Consider the following 15,120-nt stretch of genomic DNA (forward strand, 5'->3'; position numbering starts at 1 on the left):
AATATTCATTAGCCCATTGTACAGGACATTCTGGTACACTTCTTTGTGATATTGTACTTTGTACTCTTAAGGTGAAGTAGCTTCAGAAACAAAATTTTAACATGTCATGACCATTTTAGGACAGAAGCATGGTATAAATTCATAAAAGAACAGTATTTCCAAGTGTCTCTGTTGGATTTTTTCAGGTACATTTGGCTGGGCCAAGTGAATGGAGAGAGGAGGGAACCTAAGAGGGACACTCAGAGAAAGAGCAGAAAGAGGGCAAAGCCTAATCAGAAGTCTACCCCCCCAACCCCACACCCTCCCCCCAGGGCACGAAGGACTGAGCACTCTGAGGTCTGAGGGGTTGGTTTGGCACTGTAACAGTAGGTGCTGGCATCTGCATTATTTGGTGTATTTCTCACAACATGCTGGAGTGGTAGGCTGGTCAGTTATCCTTACTCTCATTTTTTAGAAGTTGGGACTAAGCCCTACAGTGGTTACAACTGAGCAGCAAAAATCTTCATCCTATCTACAATGCCTTTTTCTGTGATATTCCAATGCAAAATGTTTTTAATCAAAACATCAAAACAGGTAAAGTTGCTTTACGACAGGCATTACAAGGTGTGGTGATAGTGTGAACAAAGGGTAATGGGTGACACTCCTAGGCATAGGTCTGGACAAAACTTTCACTGAAAAAGATACATACACCCTGATGTTCATTGCAGCACCATTCACATTAGCCAAGGCATGGAACCAATCTAAATGTCCATCAACGGATGAATGGATTCAGAAGATGTATTACATATACGCAACAGAATACCACTTAGCCATAAAAAAGAACAAAATAATGCAATTTCCAGCAAGGTGGATGGAACTAGAGACTCTCATTCTTAATGAAGCAAATCAAAAAGAGAAACACAAATATCATATGATATCACTTATATCTGGAATCTAATATATGGCACAAATGAACCTATCTACAGAACAGAAACAAACTCATGGATTTGGAGAACAGACTTGTGGTTGCCAAGGGGGAGGGGGAGGGAGTGGGATGGACTGGGAGTTTGGAGTTAGTAGATGGAAACTATCACCTTTGGAGTGGATAAGCAATGAGATGCTGCTGTATAGCACATGGAACTATATCTAGTCACTTGTGATGGAACATGATGAAGGATAGTGTGAGAAAAAGAATGTGTATATATATATATATATATATATATATATGTATGTATGTATGACTGGGTCACTTTGCTGTATAGCAGAAATTGACAGAACATTGTAAATCAACTATAATAGAAAAAATAAAAATCTTAAAAAAATCTTAAAAAATCTTAAAAAAGTAATGGTTGAAATCTCTGTCTCTGCTCATGGGGAGGCATCACTGTAGGAACTACAGTCCCACCACACACAGCTAGGAACAGTCAAGATCTATGCAGTTATCATCTCATCCCCAAATTATGGGCAGTATGACATTCCAACACCTGGGAGAAAGGAAGCAAACCACAGGTATAATATGATTGCCTCAGCTCACTGTTGGCAGGTAGTTCTCAGGCAGCCATACGGGGTAAGGGGGGAACCCAAACAAAGCCCAGGAATTTCAGTGAGGTGAGGAGACAAAAACTAGTGTTTAGGGGTATGAAGGTGGCTAGAATTCATGAGACAGAATACCAGAGAGGAGGTGGTTGTGTAGAAAGAGCTCTGGAGAACTTCAGGGGAGTTTCCTTGAGTCTTTGGCTCAGTAATAGTCTGTGCAGGGTGAAACTCTACAAGGCAGAAAAAAAGAATGAATAGAAAGCCATTCACGGAGTTTCTTTGGCGCAGAGGAAATGAATCCGACTAGGACCCATGAGGTTTCGGGTTTGATCCTTGACCTTGCTCAGTGGGTTAAGGATCTGGTGTTGCTGTGAGCTGTGGTGTAGGTCGCAGACGTGGCTCGGATCTGGTGTTGCTGTGGCTGTGGTGTAGGCCAGCAGTTGTAGCTCTGATTAGACCCCTATCCTGGGAACCCCTATATGCTGCAGGTGTGCCCCTAAAAAGACAAAAGACCAAAAAAAAAAAAAAAAAAAAAAAAAAGCAAGCCATTCACACTACAACTTTCAGAGCCTGCATAGGAAAAGGTCCTCATTCCCACCATTCAAAGCAAAGAGATCTCAGAAAATGGAGGGATGTTGGCTAGGATCCTTAGAAAGTCTTTTCTTAGTAGTGAGGCTAAATTAGTCCAACAGTCAAGACCTCTGTGGATCTATCACAACAAAGCTTAAAAACAAGCTTTAAAAAGATTAAACTGAACAGTAAGGAGTTTAACTGCCTGCTGGTATATAGAGTTCAAAATTTGAATCATTTAGTCAATGTAAGGCAGCATAAATAATTTAAGCAAGAAAAAATCATATGATCATCTTGATGCATGCAGAAAAGAAATGTGACACAAGTCAGTGTCCATCCTTAATAAAAATTTTCATCAGGAGTTCCTGTAGTGGCTCAGTGGAAATGAATCTGACTAGTATCCGTGAGGATGCAGGTTTGATCCCTGGCCTTGCTTAGTGGGTTAAGGATCTGGCATTGCCACTGAGCTGTGGTATAGGTCACAGATGTGGTTCAGACTTGGCATTGCTGTGGCTGTGGTGTAGGCCAGAGCTACAGCTCCAATTCGACCCTTAGCCTGGGAACCTCCATATGCTGTGGGTGTGGCCCTAAAAAGACACAAAAAAATTATTTTCCATCAAACCAGGAATATAAGGAAATTTCCTCAATCTGAAAAAGGGCATCTATGGAAAAACTTACAGCTAACATTATCCCTAATGATGAAAGACTACATATTTTCCCCTAAGATCTAAAACAAGACAACAGTATCTGTTCTCATCACTTTTTACAGTGTTTTGGAGATCCTAGCCATTGTAATAACACAAAGAAAAAGAAATAAAGGCAAACAAATAGAAAGGAAGAATTAAAATTGTCTCTATTTGCAGGTGACATGATTATTGATGTAGAAAATCCATAAAAAAACTGCTAGAACTCATGACCACCTAGGGACACGGTGGGAACGTGATTGCCTAATACTGTGAAAGGTTACAATTGCCTCATACTGTACCAAGTTATCAGTTAATATGACCCCCTATTACAGGGACCATTTGCTCATTTTGACAAGAGCCTCCTGGAGATTTTGCTCAATAGAGAAAGAAGAGCAAGAGGCAGGATTTAGTGCAAAACTTCAGTTTCTCTCAACCTCTATAACAAAGAGAGCTTAGTTATTGCTGTTTCTAATAACCTTGCCAGCCCAAGCCCCTTCCTATAGGTTCTGATTGAGTGACGGCCCAGTCTCCCAAGCCCCATCAGCCTGGCCAATCCTCATTCTCCAGGTGTCATTCTTCTGGCATTTATCACAATTGTCCTCCTTTCAGATTTAAAACCAAATCTGAACTCTACTCTCCAACTTCCTACCAGCCCCAAAGGATCCCAATATAACCGTCCCCAGAGAATCACAGAATTCCAGAAGACCTTAGAGGTTACATTGATTAACCTCCTATCCAACTCTGAAAGCCTCTCTATACCACTGATTGGCTCTTCAAAAGCCCTTTTAGCAAGGAAGGCGTCAGATTACATCACGCCAAAAAATGGGCTGGAATATTCTGTGCTGCTATCAAAGGGAATTGTTCCTTAAAACAGACATCTGGAGCTCTTAGCATCTTTCCTTTATGCTGAGGGAGCAGTAGGTATTCAAAATGGTTCCTGCTCTGCCGTATTCAAGGGACGCTAAAGAGACCATCCGAAGGAAGGCAGCAGTGTATGAAAGATGCTTAACCTGTTAGAAAATGCAAAGAGCAAAGAAACATTTGCTAGATTTCAGCCAACCATTAAAAAAAATCTCAGTGAGAACCACACAATTCAGCTGTAGCTGGAGGTCAGATGCCCTGGGCTCCCTGCCTTTGCTGGGGGCAATTTTGGGTGGGCGTCTTGCAGGAGGGGACACAGTGGAGAGCAGGGGAAGGCCCTGAATTGTGGGCACTGGCTCTGCTGTGGAGCCAGTCACATGGGGGGCAAATCATGCCTTTTGTGTGGGACACACTCACTGTGAGTCTCATGACAGCCCTGCAATCCCAGCACTGTGGGCCATCCCTGCCTGCAAGTCAGCAGGACATTTTGCTGGAAAGTGATTCACTGACTTGAGAGGAGCCCTTAATCAAGGACCTTTGCATAAGAGGATATTCTTTTGTCAGTATTTTAAATGGGCAATTTGGCACATTTTCTGAAGGACACAGAAGACAAGGTCGTTGCTATGGAGTCCAGTCAGCACAGTGTGCCAAGTATAACTGATACCTTCCAAAGGTGTCGCAAGAGCCACATTCAGCAAAACTCTGGGAAATGGTATCTTCTAATTACTTCAGGGTTTTCTTTTTCAGGCATTTATTCTAGTCACAAAGCTCCTTTCTGAACCATCATTTGATTTCTCCTTTTCTTTTATTCTTTCCTCTTATGCCTTCCCCACCCCCCGCCCCCAGCTTTCTCATAAAGGCCAGGTGTGAAATAGGAAAATGCTCATGCTATAATATGGCTGTTGAAATGCAGCCTACATAGCGGCAGGTATTTAAAGCTCAAGATATTAAGGACCTTTGCTTAGGGATGTAGTCTGACTCTCAGCTGTGTATGCATGCTCATTTTTAAGTTTTCAATAAGAAAAGGAAGGGGGCATTTTGTTTATGTATAGTCTTTGCTGCCTCCACAAAGTTTTCCCTCATCTTGGTTGGTGAAACCGCCTTGGCCATGCACTGGGTGTGGTGTGTCAGAAGAATATGGCACATCATTGCCTTCACCACAGGAAGTTGAGAATGTGGCACTTTCTACCTTGCCCAGACTCAGCTGGGCACGGTGACACTATTTCACTGTGTGGCCTGGACCCTGACATTATTTGTCCCATGATCCTGGCAGGCATCGGGTCAGCACATTCTGCTAGAGGAGAAAGGCCAGATTCTGCTTGCTTAGCTTGTGTGCTGGATGGGGCTTTCGCTATTTTCCTTCCCTGGTGGTACCCACTCAAAACAAGCTGTCTTTCAGCTTTTCTTAAGCTGTGGGGTTGTGTGATCAACTGGGGTCAGTGCCATCATCTTCACTGCAGGGGGTGAGGGAGGACACCTTATTTTTGGCAGGACCATCTGTCATAAACTGAGGCAGAGGAAAGGGAGCCAGAGGGTGTTGCATAAAACCCAGTTCCAAGACTGGGATGAATAAGGAAGATGTTTTTGTTTTTTTAGAGAAGACACCAAAGCATTAACTCTTAAGTGAGAAAGTAAGAGGCAGATGGACAGAAAGAAAATACTTGGTTTTGAGGCACAGAATGTCAAACATCATAAAAGATGCTAGTCGCAAAATTCATGTTAAAGTCTATTTAACGTCCAATTCTTCTCTCCAAATCTAAGTTGGCGTTCTAAAATAAATGCAGGCAATTCTACTCAAATTTCCTTCCCTGTTCTTAGAAATAACAAAAAGAATAATAGCTGATGTTAATATAGCACATGCTATGTCTCAGGCCTTATTCTATTTACAAGTAATACATAAATCTAGCCTTCCTAAGGGCACTATAAGGCCAGTCTTATTGTTCCCATTTTCAGATAAATCAAAGAGTGATTAAATAACTTGCCCATGGGCACACAGCTAGTAAATGGGAGAGCTGCAAACCAAGCCTTCAGGGTCTGGCTCTGGGCTATTCCACCTTTCTTCTTAGCATTCCTAAATTCAGAAACTGAAGGTGATCTTCATGTTTCAATCTCCTAGAAACAATTGCTGGCTTAGAGCTCTAAACTCTGGTTTCATCACGTTAGGTTTTGTCAAGAGTCCACAGCCTGGCTGCCTCCTATAGACACTGAGCTGAAGTCCCAGCTCCACCCCAGCCTCACCTGAGCCCCTTCTTGTACACAGGGGAGCCTCGCTAACAGTTTCTCTGAGCCTGGCCTTACTGTTCTCACTCTGCTTTCCATCTCCCCTCCACTTATTTCCAAAATGTTGATCACTCGTCTCTCTCTCTCATCCTTTACACTTAGCTCTATCAGGCAATCCATCCTCTACCCAGGATTCTATTTGTTCATTATCTGCACAGGAAAGTTCAGATTTTTCTTCTGGCAGGATTCCCTGGCTGGGTAGTATAAAGCATCTTCATATTAGAATGACCAATGATTGAATTCATGCTGTGTATAAACTACTTCTTCTCTTTCAACTGGACTGTAAGCCCTTATGGATGGGAATTACATTCTATTTTTCTCATTCAATCTTTCATTCATTCTTCATGCTTTGTTCATCACATATTTACTGAGCCTCAGTAAGTTGGCTGAGAGCTATGCCAAATAGTAGGGTATACAAGACATAAACATTAGAGCAGACTATTTAAAAACTGGAAACCATATTAGAATTGTTGGAACCCAACCTCCTTAATGTACAGATAAGGAGACCAAGGCCTGATGACAGAGTCACCTGCCCAAGGCCTCAGAGCCAGTCCAGGTTCAAGGCAGGTGCTCCTGGAACTCCTTTCCTGGGCTCCCCTCTGCCCAGAGAGCAGGGACCATTCTGTCTGCCTGACAGATTACTACTTGTTGAACTGCCTGTTCTTGCACATGTCCTGCGGGCCTCTCTGAAGGGGTAATGCTTTCCCCACCTCAGCATCAGACTCAGCATTTTCCTTCAACAATTAGGCCCCAGACATCCTCCCCTCTGCTCCTCTCTGTGGCACCTCCAGGAATGCCACTCTCACAGCTTGGACCCAACCTGAGGCTAGAATGTTTTTTATTATAGTTGATTTAAATGTTGTGCCAATTTCTGCTGTTCATCAAAGTGATTCAGTTTTTTATATATCTATATATATTACATCTATATCTATCTATCTACACACATTCTTTTCCTCATATTGTCTTCCAGCATGGTCTACCACAAGAGATTTGATATATTTCCCTGTGTTATACCATAGAAACTTGTTGTTTATCCACTCAAAATGTAAGAGTTTGCATCTACTAACCTCAAACTCCCCATCCATCCCAATCCCTCCCCCTTGGCAACCATGAGTCTATTCTCTATGTCTGTGAGTCTGTTTCTGTTTTGTGGATAGGTTCATTTGTGCAATACTTTAGATTCCACATATAAGTGATATCATACAGTATTTGTCTTTCTTCAAGCCTGGAAATTTAGTGTAGTTATGTTTAAGAGGAGGGGTCCAGGAGTCAGAGAGACCTGGATTCAAGGCCTGCCTCCTCTACTTATTAGCTTTTGGACATTGAACACGTTACGTCCCTTAGTTCAACAATGACTTGATTGCCCTCCTTTGCTGGGTGTTGAGACTAAGCACAATAGACATGGCCCAGTTCTCACAGACCTCACATTCTCTTTACGGAGTTAGACCGTCAGCACATCCACAAGCAACACCAGGAAAGAATTTCAGGGAGGGATATGTATCTTGGAAGAGAATAGGGAATGTGACTGAGTTGGTAGGGCAGAGACCAGACACAGAGGTCAGGGGCAGTCTTCTTTTTTAGGGCCACACCCATGGCATATGGAGGTTCCCAGGCTAGGGGGTTGAATCAGAGCCTAAGCCACAGCCATAGCAACACCAAATCTGAGCTGTGTCTGTGACCTACACCACAGCTCATGGCAACGCCAGATCCTTAAACCACTGAGCGAGGCCAGGGATCGAACCCTCAGCCTCATGGTTCCTAGGTGGGTTTTTTAACCACTGAGCCATGACAGGAACTCCTCAGGGACAGTCTTAAAGAGGAAGCAACATATAAAGCTGACTCTGCACCATGGGAAGGACCAGCTACAAGTACGGCAGAGGGGAGTTTCCATCATAGCTCAGTGGTTAACAAATCCGACTAGGAACCATGAGGTTGCGCGTTCGATCCCTGGCCTTGCTCAGTGGGTTAAGGATCTGGTGTTGCCTTGACCTGTGGTATAGGTCGCAGACTCGGCTTCGATTCTGCGTTGCTGTGGCTCTGGTGTAGGCTGGTGGCTACAGCTCCGATTCGACCCCTAGCCTGGGAACCTCCATATGCCACGGGAGCGGCCCAAGAAATGGCAAAAAGACAAAAGAAAAAAAAAAAAAAAAAGAAGGGCAGAGGCAAGGGCAAAGGCCCTGGGGTAAGGTGGGCCTGACTTGTTTATAGACAACAAAAAGAGTAGGACTCTTCATCTGGGAAAGATGTGGCTAACAAAAATATCCATCTCTTGAGGGTTGTTGTGAACGCTAAAGGAGGTAAGTGTAGAGAGGACTTGGTAGCGTGCCTGACGGTAAATGTCAGCTATTTACTATTGTTTGTAGGGTCATGGCTAGAGGGCACAGTCCAGCCTAACCAAGTCTTAGCTATGGAACACGGGTCTCTTTTTCCTGTTTCTGGAAATCGCACTTGTTGTTCCCTCTCTGGAATGCATGCCCACTTGTCCCTTCTCCCACCCCTGCCTGGCAAACTGCTAAAGATGCTGGATTTCTCAGCTGAAATGATGGCCTTCCTTCTCCACAGGCATGACTCTGGCCCAGCAGGTCACATTCTTCATGAGCCCCTCCGGCTGGCCCGGCAGGGCCTGGGCGGGAATGTGCAGTCCACCTGGGCCATTCTCTGCCTTGCCCTCAACCCTCAGGTCTGACGTCAGACGTTCCCTCCAGATTCTCACTCTCAACACTGTGGCTTATAACACGCTGTTCTTTCCGTCAAATACCTATCTTGCGTGGTGATTACAGATGTATAATTGCTGACTATTTATATTTGCCTCCCCACCAAAGAAGGAATGTTCCACAATCAGTGTTGCATCATTTTGTTTCCCCAGGAGCACTTGGAACTCTTTTAACAAATGTTTGCTGATGAGTGTTCCCACCCTCTCCTGGTATTCCTCCTGCTGCTCAGTCTGTCCTTGGCCTCCTTTGCTGACTCACTGACTCACCCCCCTCTACTTGGTCACTAGACGCTTGGGCCACAGCCCATCACCCCTGGCCCCATGTATAACTCTAGCCCCCGGGGTCTCCTCTGACTGCAGACCTGCATCTCCAGGAGCCCCTGACATCTCCTGGAGGTTTCAAGGCATCTCAAACTCGGCACATCCCATGCTGAGCTGTGACTGTCTTCCTGGACCTGAGTTGGTCTGGGGTTCCCCCACTCCAGGGAAGAGCCATCAGGCTGGACAAAAACCTCAGAGCCCATCTTGGTGGTTCCCTCCCCCTTTCTCCATATCCACCTTCCCCCAAGGACTGCTGCCTTCACCCCAAGCATCACTCAGTTCCAGCAGCCTTTCCATACCCTCCACCTGCCATCCTCTCTGCCTGTTGCTGTCACCACTCCTGTGCTCGCTCTGGTGTGTTCTCTGTGCAGCAGCTGCAGTGGTTTTATTTTATTTTTTTTAATTAAAAATTTTTTTTTGTCTTTTGTCTTTTTAGGGCCATACCTGTGGCATATGGAGGTTCCCAGGCTAGGGGTCTAATCAGAGTTGTTGCTGCCGGCCTACACAAGAGCCACAGCAATGCGGGATCCAAGCTGCATCTGCGACCTACACTTCAGCTCATGGCAATGCCAGATCCCCAACCCACTGGGTGAGGCCAGGGATCGAACCCACAACCTCATGGTTCCTAGTCTCATTTCCATTGTGCCACGATGGGAACTCCTGCAGTGGGTTTATAAAAAAGCAAATGTCATGTCACTCTCCTACTTGAAAACTCTCTGTGACTTCTCATTGCACCTAGGATAGAGCCATTCCCCTTCTGTGGCCCTGCCAGCTCTGCTCCCTCCTCCTGCTCCCTGGGTGGGGTGGGAATCCATCCTGGGGTCAGGAAGGGGGCAGAGGAGGGGAAGCACAGCTCTTGCTCTGGATTTGGATGGTCCAGCCTTAAGTCTGAGCTGGCTGAGGGTCAAGTGATGCTTCCAACAACTATCCACAGAGCTAGGCTTTTCATAGCTTCCTTCCTTCCCTCCTGCAGCCTCCCTTGTGTGGCTGCCAGGGTGAGCCTTGAAGGGCAGGTGTCTGAGTACAAACCCCAGTTCTTAAAATGCCCAGGGTCAACCTGATTTGGCCTTGTTACCTCTCTGGTTTCACCTGGACCACGTTCACCTCTCATCCTGTCTGGCCACCCAGCTTCCCGGATGCCTCTCAGAGTCTGCAGGTATGCTGGTCTTACATGCTCTGCAGGAATGCTCTCCCCACACAGCCCCAGTGACTCACACTTTCCCCTTCTCCAGGTGTTTGTTCAGAGGTCCCTTCTCAGATGGTCTCACCTAGCCTCCAAATCTACAGTCCCACCATACCCCACAAAATTCCCATACCTCCCTTGCTCTGTTTTTCCTCTTTAGCGTTTAGCACCATGTAACAGACAATATATTCTACTTATTTCTCTTGTTAATCAGTTATCTGCCCAGACTAGACTGTCAGCCTCATGAGGGCAGAGATTATGGCAGCTTTTTCATTTTTAAAATCGCCAGCATCTAGAATGATACCTGCTATATAAATATGTCTTTCAGAGATAAGTGAACTTTTTTTCTGCCCTCATTGGGTCTTTGGGTTGTGGGCCATATGCTAAGCTTATCTCTTCAAAGCTAGGGATTTATCTTTCGTTTTTTTGCCATCATGTGGCATGTGATAGTTCCTGAGCCAGGGATCAAACCCTAGCTGCTGCAGTGACAATGCCAGATCCTTCACCTGCTGCACCACAAGGGAACTCCTGTCTCAAACCTTTTTGGAAAGTACCTGTTTCTCCTGCCCCATGATCAGTACTGCATGGTGGTCCCTCACCCTCATATTTGGTCCTCATAATACTTATTACTGAATCCTCAGGATTGGATCACATTTCTAGGGTCTTCCCAGGATAAATCAAGTGTCTGAACATGGACGGTCATCATGAACTGATGCTGATGTTCACTTATAATTACAGCTATTATCTGACACAGGAGGTCCATTCTGTTCCACAATTCCAGCTGTAACTACAGCTTTCTGCAGACTGAGCTGACATGAACTGTGTGGGCCCATTTTCAAAGAGGCTTACCTGGGAACACAGGCACAGAGGCTTTTGCCAAGTGCCAAAGCCCCTCAACAATTCTGTCCCTTTCCACTGGCTCTCACTTAAATTGCTTATGGGAATAAGAAGTGAAATGTTGGAAGGGGTTACAGTGTTGTCTGGAAGCATTTTCTGGTAATTCTTCTAGCCTGGAGCCTGTCTAGGTGAGTTGGGGGGTAGGAGAACCAAAGGGTTGAAAATGAATAGGAGTGTTAGCGGAGCATCCACCCTTTCTGGTGGCTGAGAGCCAGGCCTTCCTCGAAGCATCCTGAGGGGTCTCTATCCCCTGCACTGAGCCTCCACTGTGCCATATGCCAGCTCTCATCAGGTGACTCTGCCCTGGCCTTCTCCTTGGGCTTCCCAGGACTGGCACTCTGAAACTCTCAGAACTCTCTCCACCCCAGCCCCCCGGCCCATGCCGCTCACTTCTCCCTCACACATCTGACATGCAGATGCTTCTAGGCCTTTGCTTGGGTGGTGGCAATGCCACAGCTCACAGCAGGGCAGAGGGGGTCTCTTGGAGATGCCAGCCACATCTTCATAACCATCCCTGTGACCACTGGCCAGGAGACCCTGATGGCTGGGACCACAGGACCCGAGTGTCAGCTAGGGAGGCCTGGATGCTGCCTTTTTCTCAAATCATTCTAGCTACTCCTTGAGCCAGGAAAACCTAGGGGTCAACATCAGCCAACTGATTTTCAAGCAAACACAAAAGCTTGCTGGGCAGGAAGAGGCCAGGCAGGAACTGACCCTTGAAAGAACCAGGGGCACCAGCACAGACAGCCTTCATAGCCCATGGAGTGCCCCTCCCCAGGGCTGCTCACTCCGGCCCCTTCCATCTGTCTGTCTGCATCAGAGCAAGCAGAGGAGTGGACATCGGTTCCCAAGCACACTGCTTCTCCAGTTGCATGTAAACATTCATTAGTGCTGGACCAAAAAGAAGGCCCTTGCCTCCATAGAACATAGCAGCTTCCAGGCATGGGTCAACCAGAGAAAGAACATTTAGGAAAGGAGCACTTTATATCCACTGCACCAGCTTTGGCTCATCCAAAAATGCAACAATCAAGACAAACAACAAGGAAATTAATCAGAAGAGTGCCAAAATACCCATTTTTCCTCTTTTTCCATTTGCTCCTTTTTCGCCTTTTGGGCCCTGGGGACCAGGCTGTCCATCCGATCCGTTGTGTCCTGGTAACCCACCAATTCCTGGAGGTCCTGCATCAAAACATGGGAAATGGGAACATTTAAAAAAACCTTCACTGAAGTTAGCATGCTTTCTTTTAGCCAGTGAAACTGGGCAGGCATTGATGCCTCTTTCAGAACTTCTCCCCTTTCTCCCTTTCCTTCTCCATCTTCCCTGCCCCTGCCTGAAGCAGTGACAGGTTGGAAATGGTGATACAGGTTCTCAAGTGGGAGGGAACAGGAGAGTTAGTGCTTGGGGTAGGGAGAAGCAGGGGGACACAGTCATAGTCAAGGCTGCCTCCAGACTATTCCCTTTCTCTGCCTTAGTCCCTTCTGAGGGATCCGGGGGAGCCAGCCACCTATACCTCCTCCTCGAAGTTGGAAAATCCATGGGCTCTTACCTGCTGGGCCAGGTGGTCCTACAACAGAAAAAAAAATAATAAATGATAAACCACCGAAGGAAGAAAGTGAAGCCAGCACTGCAACCCAAAAAACAAAGACCACTGTCCTCTCTTAAACTGGACTAAACATCGACTGGCCCTAAGGAACCACCCCCATCTGTTTTATTTAGAATTCTGTATTTTTGCCCAAAGAGCTTTAACAGTTCAGCAAAGACCCCTTTTCCAATCAAAAATGCTTTTGCTTAAGTTCCAATGAACCGAGAATAACTTCTTAGGAGCTTTAGTATAGATTCATAAATCAGTCATCTCTCAAGTGATCAACTTCATTAAATGAGGTTTGGTGACAATGCGGGTGGGCACTGTGAAGCCCTGACACAGGTAGGTGTCAGCAGACAGAAGTGCTGTTTTTTCAGGGCTGCAATCTGGTGGTCCCGAGAGAAACCCCAAGTGCTCTCAACCAGCCAGCCTGTCTCCTCTAGGCTACCAGGGGAAATGAGAGCAGAAGCTGGTTTGCTGGGTCTCTATTTTGTTGCACAAAAGAGCCTGAGAAAACTTGAGGGCCTTGCTCAGGTAATGAATACCTTTCTTTTTTTTTTTTTTTTTTTTTTTTTTTTTTTTTTTTTTGTCTTTTTTGCTATTTCTTTGGGCCGCTTCCGCGGCATATGGAGGTTCCCAGGCTAGGGGTCGAATCGGAGCTGTAGCCACCGGCCTACGCCAGAGCCACAGCAACGCAGGATCCGAGCCGCGTCTGCAACCTACACCACAGCTCACGGCAACGCCGGGATCTTTAACCCACTGAGCAAGGGCAGGGACCGAACCCGCAACCTCATGGTTCCTAGTCGGATTCGTTAACCACTGCGCCACGACGGGAACTCCATGAATACCTTTCTTAGTGTGTAACTACCTGAGGATCTATGGGGTTCAGGTGAATCATTTACACATAACTTAAAAATTTTGCTTCCACAAATAGGGTCTTGGTGTCAATTATTTAAACACTCAGACAAGGCAGTGAGGTTGTCACATGAGTAGATCAGGGTCTTCAGTTTCTCTGGACCACATATAATGATCACCAATATTGGGGTGGATAGATCTTTCTAAAAATCCAAGCCTGTGATTTTTCAGAAAACCAGCATTTACTAAACACTTCTTATGAATAAGTAGAAGTCTTGGTCTTTGTTGCATTCACAGCCTACCTGGGGAAGGCAGATATTTGGATGCCACAATGAGCTATGAGGGAGCTAGAGAAGCAAACCCCACAGGGGTGCCAGGAGGGCCATCAGAGAAGGCCTTCTGAGAGGGTAATCCTTGAGCTGTGACTCTGAAGACACATGGGCTTTAGATGGCTGCAGGGGTGAGGACTGGAGTATGCAGAGGTGAGACTGAAGAAGTACTTGGTGGAGGGGTGGGGGCAGCTGCACTTGAAGGCCAAGTGGAGGGGTGTGGATGGTATCTGCAAGGCAGTGGGAGCTACAGTACAGTCTTAAGCAGAGGGATGACACTGAAATCAGCGTGCCTTTGAGATCCTCCATGTAGATGGAAATTGAATGGAACTAGATAATGAGAGAGAGAAAGGGGAGGAAGGGGGCAGGAGAAAACACCCAGAGGATCTTTGTAGTTAAAATTTGGGACAAGGGCATAGATAAATATGGTTGGTGACTGCAAAGTCCTAGAAGGAGCCAGAGACTCAGGAGGTATTTCGAGCAGGACTCCATGTCCAATTGAATGGGAGGCAAAAGAGGAGGCCTCTTGGATGACCTGGAATCTGGATATTGATGAGGCTATTTAACAAACATGAAGACTTCTGTAAGGCTAAGTGTTTGAAAGTATGCTTCGGGCAAAAACGTGTTGCTGAAGATGACACTACATTTTCAGAGGTCCGTGTAGCCAGAAGTCAGTGTGGTCAGCTAGCCACCAGATGGCGCACACACACCCTGGTAAGGGGGTGATGTGGCCCTCTGACAGCTGCCAGAGGAAATCAATCAACCAGCAGTCCTGACAGAAGATGGAGCCGAATTCAGATCGGCAGATTGATAGAAAAAGGTAAACAAGCAAGAGTCAACTGTATATAGTAGGTTTCAAGAGTCCTGAGGACAGTCCAGTAACCATTTCCATGCAGTGGAGTGTTGGAAAGAGGTCCTGGCTGGAGCTGTATCACTGAGGACACATTAGCTATTGCCAAGGGTGTCACTATGATGAAGTATTTAGATTAGGGTTTCCTGACATTGACCTGAGGTCCACTGACACCTGAGAGCTGCAGTTCTTAGTCATTTGAGTTCACAGAATCAACTGGAATCCTTGTAAAAATGCTGATACCTGCGCCCTACCTGGAGATTCGGATGCAATATGGATTTAGAGACTCAGGAAGTTGCATTTTTACTGAGCACCACAGGTGACTGGATGCAGGTGGTCCTAAGTCTCCCCCAATCTGATGCAAACATTTTCTGGGAAAAGAATCAGTTGCTACCCTTAAAGGGGTTCTTGACCCTAGAAAGATTGGGAACTGCTAGCCCTAAGGTAAGATTGAAATGTCTGAGCCAAATCTGGGGA

At 46.0% G+C, this 15,120-nt stretch overlaps 1 protein-coding gene across 21 annotated transcripts in view; it reads right to left on the reverse strand.

Moving 5' to 3' along the window:
- The window catches only part of GLDN (gliomedin), a 162,786-nt gene that overhangs the window by 41,936 nt on the left and 105,730 nt on the right, over positions 1-15,120 (reverse strand). For all 21 annotated transcript variants that reach the window (XR_014811346.1, XR_014811347.1, XR_014811320.1 and 18 more), the window contains 2 exons: positions 12,574-12,591; positions 12,098-12,205 (listed from right to left, as the gene is read on the reverse strand). Coding sequence is in view for 17 of the 21 variants with exons in the window: in XM_084970116.1 (XP_084826242.1) it covers positions 12,098-12,205; positions 12,574-12,591 (126 nt within the window). In the remaining 4 variants the exon portion in view is untranslated. The remainder of the gene's footprint in view (positions 1-12,097; positions 12,206-12,573; positions 12,592-15,120) is intronic.

The sequence above is a fragment of the Sus scrofa genome, chromosome 1, assembly GCF_054392235.1.
Source record: "Sus scrofa isolate SSC_HxYL_T2T_F1_AM1 chromosome 1, Sscrofa_HxYL_maternal_Yorkshire_Landrace_v2.0, whole genome shotgun sequence".
Taxonomy (NCBI): Eukaryota; Metazoa; Chordata; class Mammalia; order Artiodactyla; family Suidae; genus Sus; species Sus scrofa.